Below are 18,729 nucleotides of genomic sequence, written 5' to 3' on the forward strand. Positions count from 1 at the left end.
ACATCCGACGCTTTCCATTGGAGCTTTCTCCAGTGGCGTCACCGCCCGCCCTCATCCTCCAGGATGCTGGAAAATGTATGTAAAAAAAAAAAAAAAAAAAAAAAAAAAAAATGCTGGAAAATGTATGTAAACTCCGCGTACTGGAAATTTAACATTCATGACTGTAAATTTACTATTAAGAAACCTTATTTTAAGGTATTGGTGACTGAAATATGCTTGTATATTATCAGTATAAGAGACTCTCAATACAAAAAAGCCAGGCGCACTGAAAAAGAACACTATAATGTATTTATTTAATTATAACATGTGTACATTTTGTTTGTATATATGTATTATATTTATACTTACCCCCTGGCATGTATATATTGTATTGTGAACTGTTATATGCTGTTCTTAAAAAAATAAACAAATAAATAAACGCCACTGACTGACTGTAAAATAATGTTATTGATATAAGCATTACTTTTGAATTAGCAGATGCATTTTGCCACACCTATATAACAGTTCAATAACTTATTTATGTCTTCAGATATTTATGCTTTATTTGTTTTAATGTAATATTCCGTGATTTATTTGTTTAAGTATTTACTGCTCTGATTTTTTAAATCGGTTGTTATATTTGTGTAATTGTGCTGCATTATGATCATGAGCTCATTTGTATATTATAAGTCACAAAATATTAACTACAAATGACATGTTTTACAGTGTGTATCCCCTGTTACTAAGGTTACAAAATAAACTAAATAACTATAATAATAGCTAAATAACTAAATAAATAAATACACAAATAAACAAACCTAAGAAAACAAATAAGTAAATAAATCAAATGAGAGGGAGAATTTTATTACTGAACTTTCTGATAGCAGAAAAAATGTGTTAAAGGAAATCTTTCAATTAAACAGCATTTTCTCATCTCTAAGTGGCATCTTTACGCAAGGTTCTATGTTCAGTTATTTCATGATAAAGGCCATGAAAATTATACTAGATTATATTATTCGCCTCCCTTTGAATTTCTTTTTCTTGTTTAAATATTTCCCAAATGATGTTGAACAGATTCAGGAAATGTTCACAGTATGTCTGATAATATTTTTTCTTCTGGAGAAAGTCTTATTTGTTTTATTTCGGCTTGAATAAAAGCAGTTTTCAATTTTTTAAACACCATTTTAAGGACAAGCTCCTTTAAACTATATTTTTCCAATACTGGGTTGCGGCAGGAAGGACATCCGCTGTAAAACATATGCTGGAATAGTTGGCGATTCATTCCGCTGTGGTGATCCCTGATAAATAAAGGACTAAGCTGAAGGAAAATGAATGATTGACATAAAACAAACACATATGCAAACATGTGTTTGTTAAACCTGCACCACTGTGACATTTAGGATAAAAACACACACACCTGATGATTTTGATGCTTGTGTAAAACTTTATTGTAATCTTTGCATTTGTCGCAGAAAGGATCAAACTGTTCAGGCAACTGACCATCAGCATGGCTACTTCCTGATTTCCTGGTAAAGTGTCAGCTCATAATTTCATTAATAATATATAATTTGTTATTTAAATATGTAAAATGTGACACTGCAGAAATGAGGGCTAATGTCAAAGTTTCTTTTGTCTCTCTTTGTATGTATTCAAAATATTTAAATGTCATACAAGAATATAGAGTTTGCAGTATTGACAGGATTGGCACAGCACTTACACGGTGTCATTATGGTTGCTGAATTTCTTGCTTCCGTTTAGCTGTTGTCCCGTCAATGCAGTTTAATTTAAACATGTCTTGCATCTCATTTACTCAGTTACAGATTCTGGTTGGTGTTTAAGGGCACCTACTATGTATAAATGACTTTCATAAGAGGTTTAACCCCAGTTGTGTGTCAGAAGTGTGTGAATATATCCAGCCTCTAATGGTTAACATGAGTTAATTGTATTTATTATAAGACTTATCAGACTTGATAAAAACAGTCTGCAGAAACACTTTGATTGACATTCTCCCTCTGTATGATGTCATCAGAGTGGGAAAGCCCCGCCCACTAGTGTCCATCTCTCTCTCATTAGCATAGAGCTTTAGTCTTGTTTTTGAGTTTGTCACTATGCTGACACACAGGCATTTGTAGCTCCGCCCTCTTCTGAAAAGATCACAATCTCATTTGAATTTAAAGGGACAGTCACCAAAACACCTCAATTAGGATCAAAGCCTAAAAGGGTGAGTTTCAGAGAGCTGGAGAACATTATCTGTGTGTTATTTTGAGCTCAGACTGAACACACACACACTAGACACATCAGAAACTTATTTGACATCTTGTATAAACAGGCATATGAGGTCCCCTAGCACCAAGACACTGCACACAAACAAGTGACATTTACCGGACGCATCCGCCATGCATACGGTCAGTCCTGAACGCACTGATCCTTCCTAAACAACCTTGAACTTCAGATTGTACGTCACATAGTAGCCATTATTGAACATGTAGAGCTTCTGATCGGCGGGATTGTAGTCCAGGTACACATAGAAGTCCTGGAACTTCTCGAAGCGAATGCTAACGTGGCTTTCCTGGTTTTTAGTCGTGTCATAAGTGTAGAAGATCTCCTCGGTGTGGGTGTCTACAGAGCGGGTCGCGTACAGAACGCCGCATATCATGAAGGCATTGGTGACCGACTGCTTGAATATGCTGGTCTGCCAAACCTCCTCCACTGTAAACGACTGTTCGTTGATCTTCCCTAGGACTAGTGTACCGTTGGAGTCCGCCGTGGCGTACGTCACCCACAGGCCGGACTCATCAGCGGCGAAGTCCAGGTTCTGGTTGATGGAGTAATGGTAGGAGAATTGTGTGCTGGCTTTGGGAACCACCTTGGTCTCCACTTTTGCACTGGTCATGTTGAACTTTGCCATCGCGAAAGGGCTTCTGTACTGATAATACAGGTTGTTTTCCCTCACTACATAGTTGTTTCCAGCTCCGCGCCAGTCGTACTGGCGATCCACATACAGCAGATGAGCTTTAAAGCTCTGCCTGGTGATCAGTGTGTAGTAGGCCGAGTACTGCGAGATTTTGCTGACCAGCGTGTCTGAGCTGCCCGAGTACCAGTACATGCTCTCTGAGCCGGACAAGGGCTTGGAGTCCTTTCCCCATCCACCATACTTGAAGGCTCCGTTCAGGTCTGCGTTCAGCTGGCTCACCACAGGCTTTCCAATCTTGAGAATACCAGCATGCTTACAGGACCCTACAAGAAAGCAGGAGAAAGCAATGAAATCTGATGAGACGTGCAAACCAATGGAGTAGATTTTCTTTTACAACCCAGGCTCATTCTGAAAACGTACCCCTATATAGATTTCCGGAGAGCACCAAATACACCCAGGAGCTATGCTATTTTGCAGTTTTTGTTTTCGTGAATCCACCAGAGGCCGCTGTGTACGCTTTTTCAGATTTCAAAGCTCTCCCAGATGCCATTCACGCCTGCTGTTCTCCCTCGCTACCAACCAACCAACCAACCCTCCTCCTTCACTAAACCCAACCAATAGTGTTTTCAAAAGCAGAGATTGACCACTGCCCACCCCCTTTTTGTCTTACCCGCTTTCCGAAACTTTTCTTTGTCAGACTTCAACCCCGTCATTGTGGTCAACTCCTCTCTGCATCTCAGGTCCACCGACATACGCTGTGAGCCACTGAGCAAATCGGTAACAGTGAAAAAGACGTCCATACGGAGGTGAGCGGTCAGCTGGTAATGTGAAAAGGTATGGCATCAGACCGCCTCGTAATGTTCATTTTAAAGACAAAACGCAGCCATACGTACCTCTGATCTCCAGATATGTACATAGTGCTGCGTTTTCAGAAGGAGCCTGTGTTGTGCTTTTGATATTGGTGGAGAGCTAATTTACACCCAAATGTAAAGTTAAAGGAATGTCTGACGAAAAGGTAGTTAAAGGGACCAAGCACAGCAAAAGCACCACACTTTCCTTGTTCTGACAGGAAAAAAAGTAAATTGCTCAGCTCTTTTCATGTTGCTAGGCAACCGCTGAATCAGCTGTGTATTGTGCTGTTGATATTGTTCTAATTGAAATCATGTCATGTCACTGCCATATTCATCCGGTTATCAGGGGCTGTGTCGCGGGGCAGCAGTCTTAGAAGAGAACCCCAGACTAGAGGTCTGCATTCCCGCGGGACCCGACCAGATTTCTACGGCGCGGGAATAAATTTCCGAATAAATCGCGGGAGCGGTCGGTAACGAGTTTAATTTGGGACGGGAGCGGGCTGTCTAGCAATATCGTGGATATTGCTATGCGAATGAGAGAGAGAGAGAGCTTTGCCTGTGTGTGTGCTTGGTGCTTGTGTGTGTGTATGTTAGTGAGCGCGCGCGAATGAGAGAGAGAGCTTTGCCTGTTTGTCTGTTTGGTGCTTGTGTGTGTGTTAGTGCGCACGCGTATGAGAGAGAGAGAGCTTTGTCTGTGTGTGTGTGCTTGGTGCTGTGTGTGTGTGTGTCTATACAGACAGCTTGGCTGTCTGGACTGTATAGCTGGGTGATTTTCGGTTGTGTTCTCCCCCGCTCTTTAGCGGGAACGGGTACGGCGGGCAGAAAACGGGGCGGGTCGGGCAGCGGGACAACAAATTCTTAATTTTTATCGGGAGCGGTCGGGTTCGGGCTAAAACCTGGCGGGTGTGGGCGGGAGCGGGATTCAAAATTTAGTCCCGCGCAGATCTCTACCCCAGACTTCGCTCTCCCCATACTCTTCCTCTAGCTCTTCCGGGGGGATCCCGAGGCGTTCCCAGGCCAGCCGAGAGAGATAGTCCCTCCAGCGTGTACTGGGTCTTCCCCGAGGCCTCCTCATGTCTGGAACACCTCCCTAGCTAATCGTCCAGGAGGCACTTGAAGCAGATGCCCGAGCCACCTCAGCAGACTTTTTTCAATGTGGAGGAGCAGCAGCTCCTCTCCGAGATCCTCCAGGGTGTCAGAGCCCCTTACCATGTCTATATGGGTGCACCCTGCGAAGGAAACTCATTTCGAAAGCTTTGCCTTTCGGCCTAGCACCTTCTTTACCATAACGGACCGATACATTGACTGCATTACTGCTATTAAAACTATTATGATTGGAAAATATTCCTTTCGTTAAACAGAAATTGGGGGAGAAAATGCAGGATGGGCTAATATTTCTGACTTCAACTGTATATATTTTAATGTTGTCAGTATTATTGTGAGTGTGTGTGAGCGTATACCGATGGGAGCGTTGGTGATGTCCTGCTGGTCCTCCTGGCATTTCTTCAGTTTGCGCTGTAGTTTGGTGAACTCATGGCGAATCACCTCCAGATTACTGCGGTCGTAACTCTCCAGCTGGTCAACAATTATCCTCATGCTGTGAATCTGTCACAGAAAACCAATCAGAAACACGCAGATATGAATAATTCGCCCGTCTGTATAATTTTTTTTCCAATTTCTGTTTAACGGAAAGAAGATTTTCACACATTTCTGCACATAATACTGTAATAACTCAATTCAAATAACTGGTTTCTTTTCTCTGTCATGATGACAGCACATAATATTAGACTAGATATTCTTCAAGACACTAGTGTTCAGCTTACAGTGACATGTAAAGGCTTCACTAGGGTAATTAGGGTAAAGTTAGGGTAATTAGGCAAGTCATTGTATAACAGTGGTTTGCTCTGGAGACAATCCAACACTAATATTGCTAAAGGGGCGAACAATATTGACCTTAAAATGGCTTTAAAACTATTAAAAACTGCTTTTATTCTAGCCCAAATAAAACAAATCAGACTTTCTCCAGAAGAATAAATATTAGAGGAAACTGTGAGAAACTCCTGAATCTGAGAAACGTCGTTTGGGAAGTACTTGAGGGTAAAAATGGGGTAAGCAAAACAATCTTGTTTTCCTTTGACATGAGATTATTTTGCTTACACCCTTGTCCGATTATTTAGTTTATTTAGTTTTGGTTTACTAAATTGTGCTAAAACGCCTGACCTCAGCGTAGAGACTGTCGAAGGCGCTGGAGGAGGAGTTCAGTGATGTTTTGATCTGCGTGACCAGAGCCTCGAACTCCCTCAGCTCCACACGCAGCAGCTCGAACTCCAGCTTGATGTATTTGTCCGGTCCGCTCTCCAGAACCTCCAGCCTGGCCGTCAGGTTGGAGAGACTCTCCAGGAGAACCACCAGCTCAACCTTCAGGCTGCTGAGCTGAAGACACACACAGAGAATGAGTTCAGTATAGAAGAGCACCAGGATGACCTGCATAACCAGGTAATGCATGCAGAATGATAGCAAAAAGCACTGATTTAGTAGACTTTTGAATGCGAGATGGAGAATTGCTGTTGTTGTTACTATAGGACTTTAGTATTATTAAGTAGACAGTAAAAATATCCATGAATTAACAGCTTACCTTCCAATATCTAGTTAACAGATCTTATCTCATTCCTCTCTGTAGAAAAAAGTGAAGTACATCTGGGACTCTACTGGTAAATTCTATAAAACTTGGCCCCGCCCATTCTGAATTTATTCGATGACAGAAATGATTTATTATTTGACTAAACTACAGCATTGTAGAATCACCACAACAGATCAATTACTAAAGTTGACGTGTTACCATGGCAACTGTAGAATCACCACGACAGATCAATTACTATAGTTGACTTGTTACCATAGCAACTGTAGAATCACCACGACAGATCAATTACTATAGTTGACCTGTTACCATAGCAACTGTGGAATCACCACGACTGATCAATTACTATAGTTGTTGTGTTTCTATAGCAACTGTAGAATCACCACAACAGATCAATTACTAAAGTTGACGTGTTACCATAGCAACTGTAGAATCACCACGACAGATCAATTACTATAGTTGACTTGTTACCATAGCAACTGTAGAATCACCACAACAGATCAATTACTATAGTTGTTGTGTTACCATAGAAACTGTAGAATCACCACAACAGATTAATTACTATAGTTGTTGTGTTACCATAGCAACTGTAGAATCACCACAACAGATCTATTACTATAGTTGGTGTGTTACCATAGCAACTGTAGAATCACCACAACAGATCAATTACTATAGTTGTTGTGTTACCATAGCAACTGTAGAATCACCACAACAGATCAATTACTATAGTTGTTGTGTTACCATAGAAACTGTAGAATCACCACAACAGATCTATTACTATAGTTGGTGTGTTACCATAGCAACTGTAGAATCACCACAACAGATCAATTACTATAGTTGTTGTGTTACCATAGCAACTGTAGAATCACCACAACAGATCAATTACTATAGTTGTTGTGTTACCATAGAAACTGTAGAATCACCACAACAGATCTATTACTATAGTTGGTGTGTTACCATAGCAACTGTAGAATCACCACAACAGATCAATTACTATAGTTGTTGTGTTACCATAGCAACTGTAGAATCACCACAACAGATCAATTACTATAGTTGTTGTGTTACCATAGAAACTGTAGAATCACCACAACAGATCTATTACTATAGTTGGTGTGTTACCATAGCAACTGTAGAATCACCACAACAGATCAATTACTATAGTTGTTGTGTTACCATAGCAACTGTAGAATCACCACAACAGTCTAAGTGAAGTGCTTTCCCTCAGTGTTTACTGTAAATGACTATAGTACCAGCTGGTTGATGAACACAATGTACTGTGGACTGTTTGCCGTGTACCTTGCTGATGTGGATCTGGACCTCCACCGCCAGCTGTTTGGAGGAGCTCTGCATCTGCTCCATCCGGTCCGCTGGGAATGAAGTGTCAGGCAGGAACACATTACAGACACACTGGCCCAAGTCCCCGATGGAGCCGTCCACACTGCCCGAGCCCCAGTCCTCCAAAGACTGCTCAACACACACACACACACACACACACACACACACACACACACACACACACACACACACACACACGCCAGATATTCTTCAAGACACTAGTATTCAGCTTAAAGTGTCATGTAAAGGCTTCACTAGGGTAATTAGGGTAAAGTTAGGGTAATTAGGCAAGTCATTGTATAACAGTGGTTTGTTCTGGAGACAATCCAACACTAATATTGCTGAAGGGGCGAATAATATTGAGCTTAACATGACTTTAACACTATTAAACACTGCTTTTATTCTAGCCAAAATAAAACAAATGAGACTTTCTCCAGAAGAACAAACATTACAGGAAATACTGTGAACATTTCCTGAATCTGAGAAACATCATTTGGGAAATATTTGAGAAAGAATTAATTAAAGAAACTCTCAGGAGGGAGAATAATTCTGCTGTATAATAAATATATATATATATATAAAAAACTTTTTTTGAATGCGATTAATCTTTGCCCTGCACTATATATATATATATATATATATATATATATATATGCCTATTTTCATAGATCAAGTTTCTATAAGAGGGTTAAAAATAAGTCAAATAAGTCAGACATGAAAAAAATGGGAGAAACTCTTACCAGCCAGGCCTGAGCCGGAGCCGCGAGCATGAAGACGGACAGCAGGAGGATCTTCATCATCATCATCATGAGTCCACAATATGAGCTTCTCCTCAGAGCTTCAGCTTTATATATGCAGCCTGATATCAGCAGTAATCTACAGCACATGTCTGCTTCTCACACTGATGATGATGATGATGAAGAGCGGCCTGTTTGCTCAGGATGTCCTGCGTGTTTTATTAGCGGATGTTTTAAGGTTGGATTGTTCATCAGCCTTGAGAGAACAGATTGTTTGGAAAAGCTGGAGAGAGTTTGCAGAGTATTATCATGCCGACATAATGACTGTCTCAGTCCATCAGGGGTGTAATAGTTAAACCATAAAGCACAACAAGCATCCCTGCTGAAGAAATACAACAGCACACACTGGAAAAAGCTGCCATATTTTCTAATTCTCAAGTGTTTTATGGTTATTTACAGTTGTGAATTGCATTATGGGATGTTGATCTCTGCTCTGTCTACTTCTTATGAGGTAAATTTGACTCTACAGTTTAACACAGACTTTTATTGACACTTTAGTGGTTTGAAATAATATAATAAATAATATGTAGAGAAATAAGTCAGTAAAATACTTAATAATAAAATAATATTAATAATAGTAATAATATCTTTTACAGTCTATGGTAAAATACCAGAAAATGTGCTGGAGTTTATTACAAGGTGTTTATAGCGTAATATACAACGTTAACCCAGACAATATAGCACTACAGACTCATACACATGTGCAGAAAACACACTTTTTACAATATATCAAGGTTAAAAGATGTTGCAAGAAAGATTAAGCTTCCACAATGCAAGAAATAAGCGGGGAAAAATAAAACATGAACAGGAAAGCTGCTCATTTACTGATATTTTTTATGTGCACAAACATATTTGTATTATTTTTCAAAGGAAGCAGTTTTCATTTTTAAGACAGATTTATATCATTACAAAAAAGTAACTGAGAGAGAAATTAGTGGCAATATTTAATCTAAATAGACAGAAGCAGGTATAAAATACGGTGTCAGTGCTTTGAAATGTTTTGTGCACTGTAAAAAAAAACAATAGTTGACTTTACTTAAAAATAAGTGATTAAACCTGTTACTTCTAAAACAATTAGTTGACTTTATAAAGTGAGTAAACACGTTGCCTTAATATGTTTAAATAAATGATCAATATGCAAAGTTATGAAATTACATTAAATTAAATAAAGTTGGGGTGACGTGGTGGCGCAGTAGGTAGTGCTGTTGCCTAACACAAGAAGGTTGCTGGTTCGAGTCCCGGCTGGGTCAGTTGGTGTTTCTGTGTGGAGTTTGCATGTTCTCCCCGTGTTGGCGTGGGTTTCCTCCGGGTGCTCCGGTTTCCCCCACAGTCCAAACACATGCGCTATATGGGAATTGGGTAGGCTAAATTGTCCGTAGTGTATGTGTGAATGAGTGTGTGGGGATGTTTCCCAGAGATGGGTTGCAGCTGGAGGGCATCTGCTGTGTAAAACATATGCTGGAATTGTTGGCAGTTCATTCCGCTGTGGAGACCCCTGGTAATTAAAGGGACTAAGCCAAAAAAAAAAAGAATGAATGAATGCCTTTATGAATTAAACAACACTCCACAGTTTCTGCAGCATATAAAAAGAGACAGTGATGCTAAAAACACCCAACATGACCAAAATACTATAGTATTATGCTGTATATATTGTAGTATTTACAACTCTTTGATAATGAATGTTTCAGCATATTGTAATATTAATCATATTGTAGTTATCTGATAAATTGTAATACTGTAGTATACTTTAGTTTTTACTACAGTAAACTGTGGTGTATTGTAGTATAATAAACCCTATAATTGTGAAAAACTACAGTATTGGGTCATTTGTTTATATTACTATAGTTGTGTTACCATAGCAACTGTAGAATCACCACAACAGATCAATTACTATAGTTGTTGTGTTTCCATAGCAACCATAGAATCACCACAACAGATCAATTACCATAGTTGTTGTGTTACCATAGCAACCGTAGAATCACCACAACAGATCATTATAGTTGTTGTGTTACCATAGCAACCATAGAATCACCACAACAAATCAATTACTATAGTTGTTGTGTTACCATAGCAACAGTAGATTCACCACAATAGATCATTATAGTTGTTGTGTTACCATAGCAACCATAGAATCACCACAACAGATCATTATAGTTGTTGTGTTACCATAGCAACCATAGAATCACCACAACAGATCAATTACTATAGTTGTTGTGTTACCATAGCAACTGTAGAATCACCACAAGGATTGCCTCAGGCACTTTATAGTAAGGTACGACCACACTATAGTACTCACTATGTATTACTATAATATATTGTCATGGTAGATCAGCTGACATTCACTTTTAGGTCATACGGAATTGAATGAAAGATTGCCTTTGTAGTGTTATCTGTAATGCATTTTCAATATTGTATGGCTCACCATTTTAATTGATTACTAGATTAGATCAACAGAAAAATGCAATGAATACAAAGTACTAGTGACCTCATAAAAAGAAATGAAAATGTATAAAATCACATTCAATATAAAGACAAAACTGCACACATGCATCATTCTGCTCAACAGACTTTATTACACAAACAGAAACACGTCACGTTTACTGCTGTTCTGTGTTCATCAGGTGAACGACATCTTATTCAACATTCTCAAGTCGCTCAGTCGACGAGGCTTTTATCTGCGGAGGCCTCCTGGTTGAACCACACATGATAGCTGACGTAGTAACCGTTGTTGAACATGTACAGTTTCTGATCGGTGGGGTTGTAGTCTAAGTAAGAGTAGAAGTCATGGAACTTCTCAAAGGGGATGCTAACGTAGCTTTCCTTTTGGGTGTGAGTGTCAAAGGTGTAGAAGATCTCCTCGGTTTTAGTGTCTACAGACCTTGTGGCATATAAAACCCCACACACCATGAAAGTGTTGCCGACAGAGGGTTTATAAACACTGGTCTGAAAGACCGTCTCGACTGCGAATGACTGTTCATTGATCTTCCCTAGGACTAGTTTACCCTTCGAGTCTGCCGTGGCGTACGTCACCCACAGGCCGGACTCATCAGCGGCGAAGTCCAGGTTCTGGTTGGCGGAGTAATGGTAGGAGAATTGTGTGCTGGCTTTGGGAACCACCTTGGTCTCCACTTTTGCACTGGTCATGTTGAACTTTGCCATCGCGAAAGGGCTTCTGTACTGATAATACAGGTTGTTTTCCCTCACTACATAGTTGTTTCCAGCGCCGCGCCAGTCGTATTGGCGATCCACATACAGCAGATGAGCTTTAAAGCTCTGCCTGGTGATCAGTGTGTAGTAGGCCGAGTACTGGGAGATTTTGCTGACCAGCGTGTCTGAGCTGCCCGAGTACCAGTACATGCTCTCTGAGCCGGACAAGGGCTTGGAGTCTTTTCCCCATCCGCCATACTTGAAGGCTCCGTTCAGGTCTGCGTTCAGCTGGCTCACGATAGGCTTGCTGATTCGTCTGATTCCTCTATGATTGCAGATTCCTGATGGTACAAGTAAAAGAGTTGATCGGTTCAAGAGTTAAACCTGGTTTACACAGTGCAATTACAGACATGGCTCCCATGTCACACTTCAAGATCTCAGTTGTCATAATGTCAGATTGAACAACAATCAAGATGTGCCAAGATGTGCCATAGGCATCCCTGCTGAAAAATCCAGCTTAAACCAGCCTAGGCTGGTTGGCTGGTTTTAGCTGGTCAACCAGGCTGGTTTTAGAGGGGTTTTGGCCACTTCCAGGCTGGTTTCCAGCCATTTCCTGCCTGGTCTTAGCTGGTTAGGCTGGGAGATGACCAGCTAAAACCAGCTTGACCAGCCTAGCAGGCTGGGAGCCCAGCCAAACCTAGCTATGTCCAGCTTAAACCCGGCTGGTCAAGCTGGTTTTAGCTGGATTTAGCTGGTCATTTTCCAGCCTGACCAGCTAAGACCAGGCTGGAAATGGCTGGAAATCAGCCTGGAAGTGGCCAAAACCCCTCTAAAACAAGTCTGGTTGACCAGCTAAAACCAGCCAACCAGCCTAGGCTGGTTTAAGCTGGATTTTTTAGCAGGGATATCTTAAACCAGGGATCCCCAAACTTGTTCCTGGAGGGCCAGTGTCCAGCAGATTTTAGCCCCAACCCTAATCAAACACACCTGAACAAGCTAATCAAGCTCTTACTAGGTATACTCGAAACACTCAGGCTGTTGTGTTAAGGCAAGTTGGAGCTAAACCCTGCAGGGACTCTGGCCCTCCAGGACCGAGATTTTGACCCCTGTCTTAAACGTTAGCATGATTCCTAACAGTACAACAGAAACAACTGTAGCGGACATTTTGTTCATTAATAAAACCAGAAAAAAAAGCTGTGTTGACATTTCCCCATGCTGGTTGTCATGCTGTGCTCATGTTGGCTCTTGGTTTGCTGTCCTTCAGCTGAATCACACCCAAGGCCGGCGCATCCATAGAGGCGACCTAGGCAACCACTTAGGGCAGCGGAATAGAGAGGGTGGCGTCCGCGACACCACCCTCAACACCTGCGTCCTCAGTTATGTCCACGACACCACCCTCAACACCCGCGCCCTCAATTATGTCCGCGACCCAGCAGCCCATACAACCCCACCCCCCCCCCCCCCCCTCCCCCCACTTTAATTTGATAACCGGTCATTTCCGTTTTCCCTTTCGAGTTTCGGGCGGTAATAGATAGATGTATATATCTATGGAGGGCGGCATGATCGTCCTTTGCTTAGAGCGGCAGTTCAGCTTGCTCCGGCCCTAATCCCACCAGATCCACAGCAAGATTCCAGCAACAATCAATTGGTCTGTCTGCACCACACAACAGTGCAACTGCACTCCTGAAGAAATGTTCTTTAACATTTTTAATAAGCTACTGAGTGACTGATTGTATTGGTCTGCACTGAGTTTCAGTTCAGACGTTCATTCTCAAACCATCTGCTAGTTATTTGAAAAAGATATGAAGTGAACTATCTGCTGATGCTTTCAGTACAGCAATTAATGTCAGGTAAATGTATTTGAACTCGCATTTAACACTGAATAAAGCACAGAAATCTGTCGCTGAGGTGATCTTTGTCATAGTAGTTTATGCTGTTGTTACGCTGCAAAGTTGCAGAAATAGTTTCTAAAATAGTAATTTCGCACATAGCCATTGCAGATAGCTAGAAGTGTAGTTCGGACATGGTGCCACACTGCAGGAAAGAAATCTTCTGAATTCTCCAGAACTTATTCAGAGCAAAAATCTGATCGCAACAGTCATTAAGCGGCTGTCGGTCAACATGTCAAACCAATAATCAAAAAACCACAGATTTTAGCCTAGGATTTCAGGAATCATTTGGGATTTCTCGAATTTGTCTTAGATTACCAAATCGTGGCTGAAATCGTGTAAGCAGGGCTTTATAATTTCAATGCCTACATCAGGGCTAAGCAACTTTAGCCCTGGAGGGCCACTGTCCAGCAGAGTTTTGCTCCAACACTAATTAAACACACCTGAACAAGCTAATGTAATGGAGGCCAGCTAGAGTAGAGCAACTGACTGCCATGCAGAAGGTTGCCGGTTCGATCCCAGCTCGGAGTGGGTTGGGTGGTGTAGGACCGGCGGAGTTACATTGATGCTGTGACCCAGATAGGAGTGAGGTTTAGGGGGGTGCATGTAACGGAGGCCAGCTCACCTCACTCCTCTGACCTCTAAAGGTCAGAAATGGCCATGGTTTTTAGCCTTCTTGGTAGAGCAACCGACACCCATGCGGAAGGTCGCCGGTTCAATCCCAGCTCAGAGCGGGTTGGGTGGTGTAGGACCGGCGGGGTTACACTAAGCATTGTCTTCAAGATCACCAGAAAGATACAGGCAGGTGTGTTTGATTAGGATTGGAGCTAAACTCTGCAGGACATCAGCCCTCCAGGAATGAAGTTGGCTATGCCTGGCCTAGATGGACAACTAGGGCATACTCACACTAGGCATGATTGCCTTGAATCGTGGCCGAGCGTGATTGTCCCCCTTCCCCTATCCCCCTCGGCCTGCACTCACATTGCATTTTACCCTCTGAGCCGGAGCACACTTACGTCATCGATGATACGACTGTTCAGTTTAACAGGAAGAGAAGCGCTCAGCACAGTAGAGATTGGCTGCGTCCGAAACCGCATACTTCCATACTATATAGTACGCTAAAATCAGTATGCGAGCCGAGTAGTATGTCCGAATTCATAGAAGTCGAATATCAGTATGCGAGAAGTACCCGGAGGACTTACTACTTCCGGCGAGATTCTGGAGTACGCATGCCATGCATGCTGCGCTATCCCATGATGCCCCAGCGAATTCATGAATGGGAGTGAAGCGACGCAAATGACTAGGTAGGTCACGGGACCATGACAAAATGGCGGATGTAGTACATCTGAATTCAATCCATATTTTTCACATTCATACTGTATAGAACGTACTTTCTAACGGCCGAGTGGTACGTTTACGTTCAAATGCAGTACCTACTGAGTAGTAGGCGGTTTCGGACGCAGCCCACTGCTTTAGTTATATCGTTTCTTACTATTTTAGTCATGTGGGATGCAGTGGCACACAGTCAAATATTTCGCCGAACAAATCCACAACTTTTGACGCTCATCAATTTTCATAAAAGTCCTCGTGCTGCAGGTTTGCTGAAGGTGGCAAGCTTGAAAGTGACATTGCATCTTCAGTTTCTGAGTCCAACTGAACAGCGATCTGGCACACCTCCTCCAACCAGTCCAGGGTTGGCCAACCGAACCACGCCCAGGCATGGTACAGAGCACTCACACTTGTCAAACGAGCCAGGAAATGGGGGTCAAACACACTTTGTGTGGCAGGGTTTGGATAGTCTAGTGTGAGTACACCCTTACTTACCAATGTTGGGGTTAAAGATTTCATCATGGCGTCTCTCACACTCCTCCAGTTTCTGCTGAAGAATTAAATATTCTCGGCGGGTCACGAGAACCAAGTTCTTGTCGTAGGTGATCTCCAGTTGAGTCAGCACAGAAATCATAGTGATGACCTGTTTTCATCAGAAAACACATAGATTGGACACAATGCTGATTCCCAAGCCAAAACAAGAAATCAATCAGGTGTATTATTCACTAAGCTAACAGACATAGTAGGAAAGGGAAGAATCTCTCATTTTATTGGTGCACTGGTAAAAATAAGGCAGAAAGGTGCAACACTGCTGAACACTGCTAAGTTACATTCACTTTTACAGGGTTTACAGGGGTCGAGACTTGAAATGAACCTCCATTTACTCCTGCATGTTTTACTGATGGCCCGCCCCCTACTCAATATTCAATTTCAATTGGAATGACATTAACATACTGAAAGAAAGTCTCAGCAATGTCTGGTTCACGCATATTTAAGTGAATACCAACAATAAGAAGCTTTCTGTTTGTAGGATAAGTTACAGTTCAATAAATGCGCAATTAGTTGTGGGATCTACTGTAGACAAGAGCTGCAGGTGTGCTTTGTCAACATTTGCATGTACATTTGTATGTAAAGGAGGATGTTCGAGAAGTGTCACCTGTGTACGTATGCTTATAAGCACACTGGAGGAGGCCTTTATAGACGCCTGCAGCTCCACAATCAGAGCCTCCACCTGCTTGATCTGGATCTTCACCTCCTCCAGATGGAGCTCATTGTAGGAGTCGGGATCGTCCTCCATCAGCTCGATGAGCACCGTCAGGTTCTTTATCTTTGCAATGTAGACCTGCAGCTTGACCTCGTACACCTCAACCTGCAGAAGAACCAGTAAATGTTGTGTCCATCTGTCAATTGTTATGTCTAACGGAAATGCCAAGCTTTGCAAACGTTTTGAAAATGCACATAGAAAACGTCTGCACACAACTGAGAAGGATAAACAGTTTATTCGATAAAAAAATTACGCATTAGACTAAGATGGAAACGCATTGAGTGAATTGACCCCAGCATGCACACCAGAAAGTGCACGCCTCCGTTCACCACGTTCATTGCATTTCACCTTTGTCTTCTGAGGCGCAACTTATTTATTAGAGAAGAACAAACACCATTGTGGAATGTTTTATGCAACATCCCAGTCCAATATCTTTGGATGGAAGCATCGATAATGACTGAGATTGTTTCTGAGATTGTACCACACCTTGCTAATCTCCATTTCCAGCTTGTATTTGATCTCCACGGCTGTGCTCTCCAGCAGGACGAGCTGTCCGATTGGGAATGTGCTGTTGGGCAGGAAAGCTTCACAGATGCACTCTCCACTGGAGGCACTGCCTTCAGCCCAGAGGCTCACTGCCTGCAGGACACAAGGGAAAACATCAACCTTTCTACTCATAATGTCTTCAAAGATGTCTCTCTGGAGATTAAAGGTGAAGGGATTAGGGCAGGGGTGTCATACTGGAGGGTAGCAACCCTATAGAGCACACTCCAACACACTTACCTGTAGTTGTCACATGAATCAATTGAATATCTAAACCAGGGTGCTCACACTCGGTCCTGGAGGATTGTTCCAACCCCAATTAGACACAACTGAACCAGCTAATCAAGCTCTTTCTAGGTCAGTGGTGCCCAAATTTGGTCCTGGAGGGCCGGTGTTCTGCAGAGGTTAGTTCTAACCCCATTTAGACACACTTTACCCAGCTAATCAAGCTCTTTCTAGGTCAGTGGTGCCCAAATTTGGTCCTGAAGGGCCGGTGTCCTGCAGAGGTTAGTGCTAACCCCATTTAGACACACTTTAACCAGCTAATCAAGCTCTTTCTAGGTCAGTGGTGCCCAAATTTGGTCCTGAAGGGCCGGTGTCCTGCAGAGGTTAGTGCTAACCCCATTTAGACACACTTTAACCAGCTAATCAAGCTCTTTCTAGGTCAGTGGTGCCCAAATTTGGTCCTGAAGGGCCGGTGTCCTGTAGAGGTTAGTGCTAACCCCATTTAGACACACCTGAATCAGCTAATCAAGCTCTTTCTAGGTATACATGAAACTTCCAGGCAGGTGTATTGAAGAAAGTTGGAGCTCAACTATGCAGGACACCCGCCCTTCAGGGCAAAATCTGGACACCCCTGCTAGGTATACTAGAGACTTCAAGGCAGGTGTATTGAAGAAGGTTAGAGCAAAATAATGAAAGGACGCCAGCCCTCCAGGACCAAGTTTGAACACCCCTGATCCAAACAATACAGAAAATAATATATCAAAACATCTTCATTTTCTTCTGCTTTAAAACAGAGTGGATGTATTTCTGTGCTGTACTCACCCCCTGGACAACAGCAGCTCTGAAGAGGATGATAGGAAGAAGCGTCACAATCATCGTGGATCAGTTCGTTGTGTTGCAGAAGTGGAGATTTCAGGCTTTTTAAACAGCGTCTTATCTTATTCTGCATATTCAGCACCTGGGGTTTTCACACCATTATTCTCTGACAAATGAGGATGATCATATTTGTCTTTTGCGTAACTCTGATAAGGTAAATTACTTTGTGGATTTAAGGCAGTGCGGGACTGCAGATGTGTTTTCACATGAAGACCATCACAGAAACATGCGGTTCAGATTACACAGAGCTAATGGTGTAAAAAAGAGCATAACCACAGTCAAATACTCTCACATGATTAAGAGATGGTGTAAGAAACGTGGTCTAACCTATATATGTTTTTATTATGGAAAGTAAAAAGTATAAGATTATAATAAGATTTACCAATTATATATATACATACAGTTGAGGTCAGAATAATTAGCCCGCTTTTTTTCTTTTTTAAATATTTCCCAAATTATGTTTAACAGAGCAAGGAAATTTTCACAATATGTCTGATAATATTTTTTCTTCTAGAAAAAGTCTTATTTGTTTTATTTCGGCTAGAATAAAAGCAGTTTTGATTTTTTTAAAAACAATTTTTGGGACAAAATTATTAGCCACTTTAAACTATTTTTTTTTTCGATAGTCTACAAAACAAACCTTTGTTATAGAATAACTTGCCTAATTACACTAACCTGCCTAGTTAACCTTATTAACCTAGTTAAGCCTTTAAATGTCACTTTAAGCTGTATAGAAGTGTCATGAAAAATATCAAGTAAACTATTATTTACTGTCATCATGGCTAAGATAGAATAGATCAGTTATTAGAAATAGGTTTTTAAAACTATTATGCTTAGAAATGTGCTGAAACAATCTTCCCTTCATTAAACAGAAATTGGGGAAAAAATAAACAGGGGCGCTAATAATTCAGGAGGGCAAATAATTCTGATTTCAACTATATA

The 18,729-nt window shown here is 41.6% G+C and overlaps 3 protein-coding genes across 4 annotated transcripts in view; 1 reads left to right on the plus strand and 2 right to left on the minus strand.

The window, feature by feature from the left end:
- dlst (dihydrolipoamide S-succinyltransferase) overlaps positions 1–18,729 on the plus strand; it is a 90,955-nt gene that overhangs the window by 51,533 nt on the left and 20,693 nt on the right. The window lies entirely within an intron of this gene.
- Positions 1,404–8,546, minus strand: olfm4.2 (olfactomedin 4, tandem duplicate 2). The gene is made up of 5 exons (XM_021473216.2): positions 8,458–8,546; positions 7,679–7,846; positions 5,965–6,177; positions 5,205–5,349; positions 1,404–3,216 (listed from the first exon to the last, which is right to left on the minus strand). Exons 1-5 carry the CDS (start codon positions 8,524–8,526, stop codon positions 2,411–2,413), a joined length of 1,401 nt encoding a protein of 466 aa, XP_021328891.2. The 5' UTR covers positions 8,527–8,546; the 3' UTR covers positions 1,404–2,410.
- olfm4.1 (olfactomedin 4, tandem duplicate 1) lies at positions 11,065–18,484 on the minus strand. 2 transcript variants are annotated; one of them, XM_021467509.3, is made up of 5 exons: positions 17,734–18,484; positions 16,630–16,782; positions 16,036–16,248; positions 15,375–15,522; positions 11,065–12,002 (listed from the first exon to the last, which is right to left on the minus strand). In XM_021467509.3, exons 1-5 carry the CDS (start codon positions 17,785–17,787, stop codon positions 11,170–11,172), a joined length of 1,401 nt encoding a protein of 466 aa, XP_021323184.2. In that variant the 5' UTR covers positions 17,788–18,484; the 3' UTR covers positions 11,065–11,169. The 2 variants fall into 2 exon arrangements, with proteins under 2 accessions (XP_021323184.2, XP_073783786.1); XM_073927685.1 differs by having other exon boundaries at positions 16,630–17,015; positions 17,322–18,484.

Source organism: Danio rerio, chromosome 17, assembly GCF_049306965.1.
Source record: "Danio rerio strain Tuebingen ecotype United States chromosome 17, GRCz12tu, whole genome shotgun sequence".
NCBI classification, from domain to species: domain Eukaryota; kingdom Metazoa; phylum Chordata; class Actinopteri; order Cypriniformes; family Danionidae; genus Danio; species Danio rerio.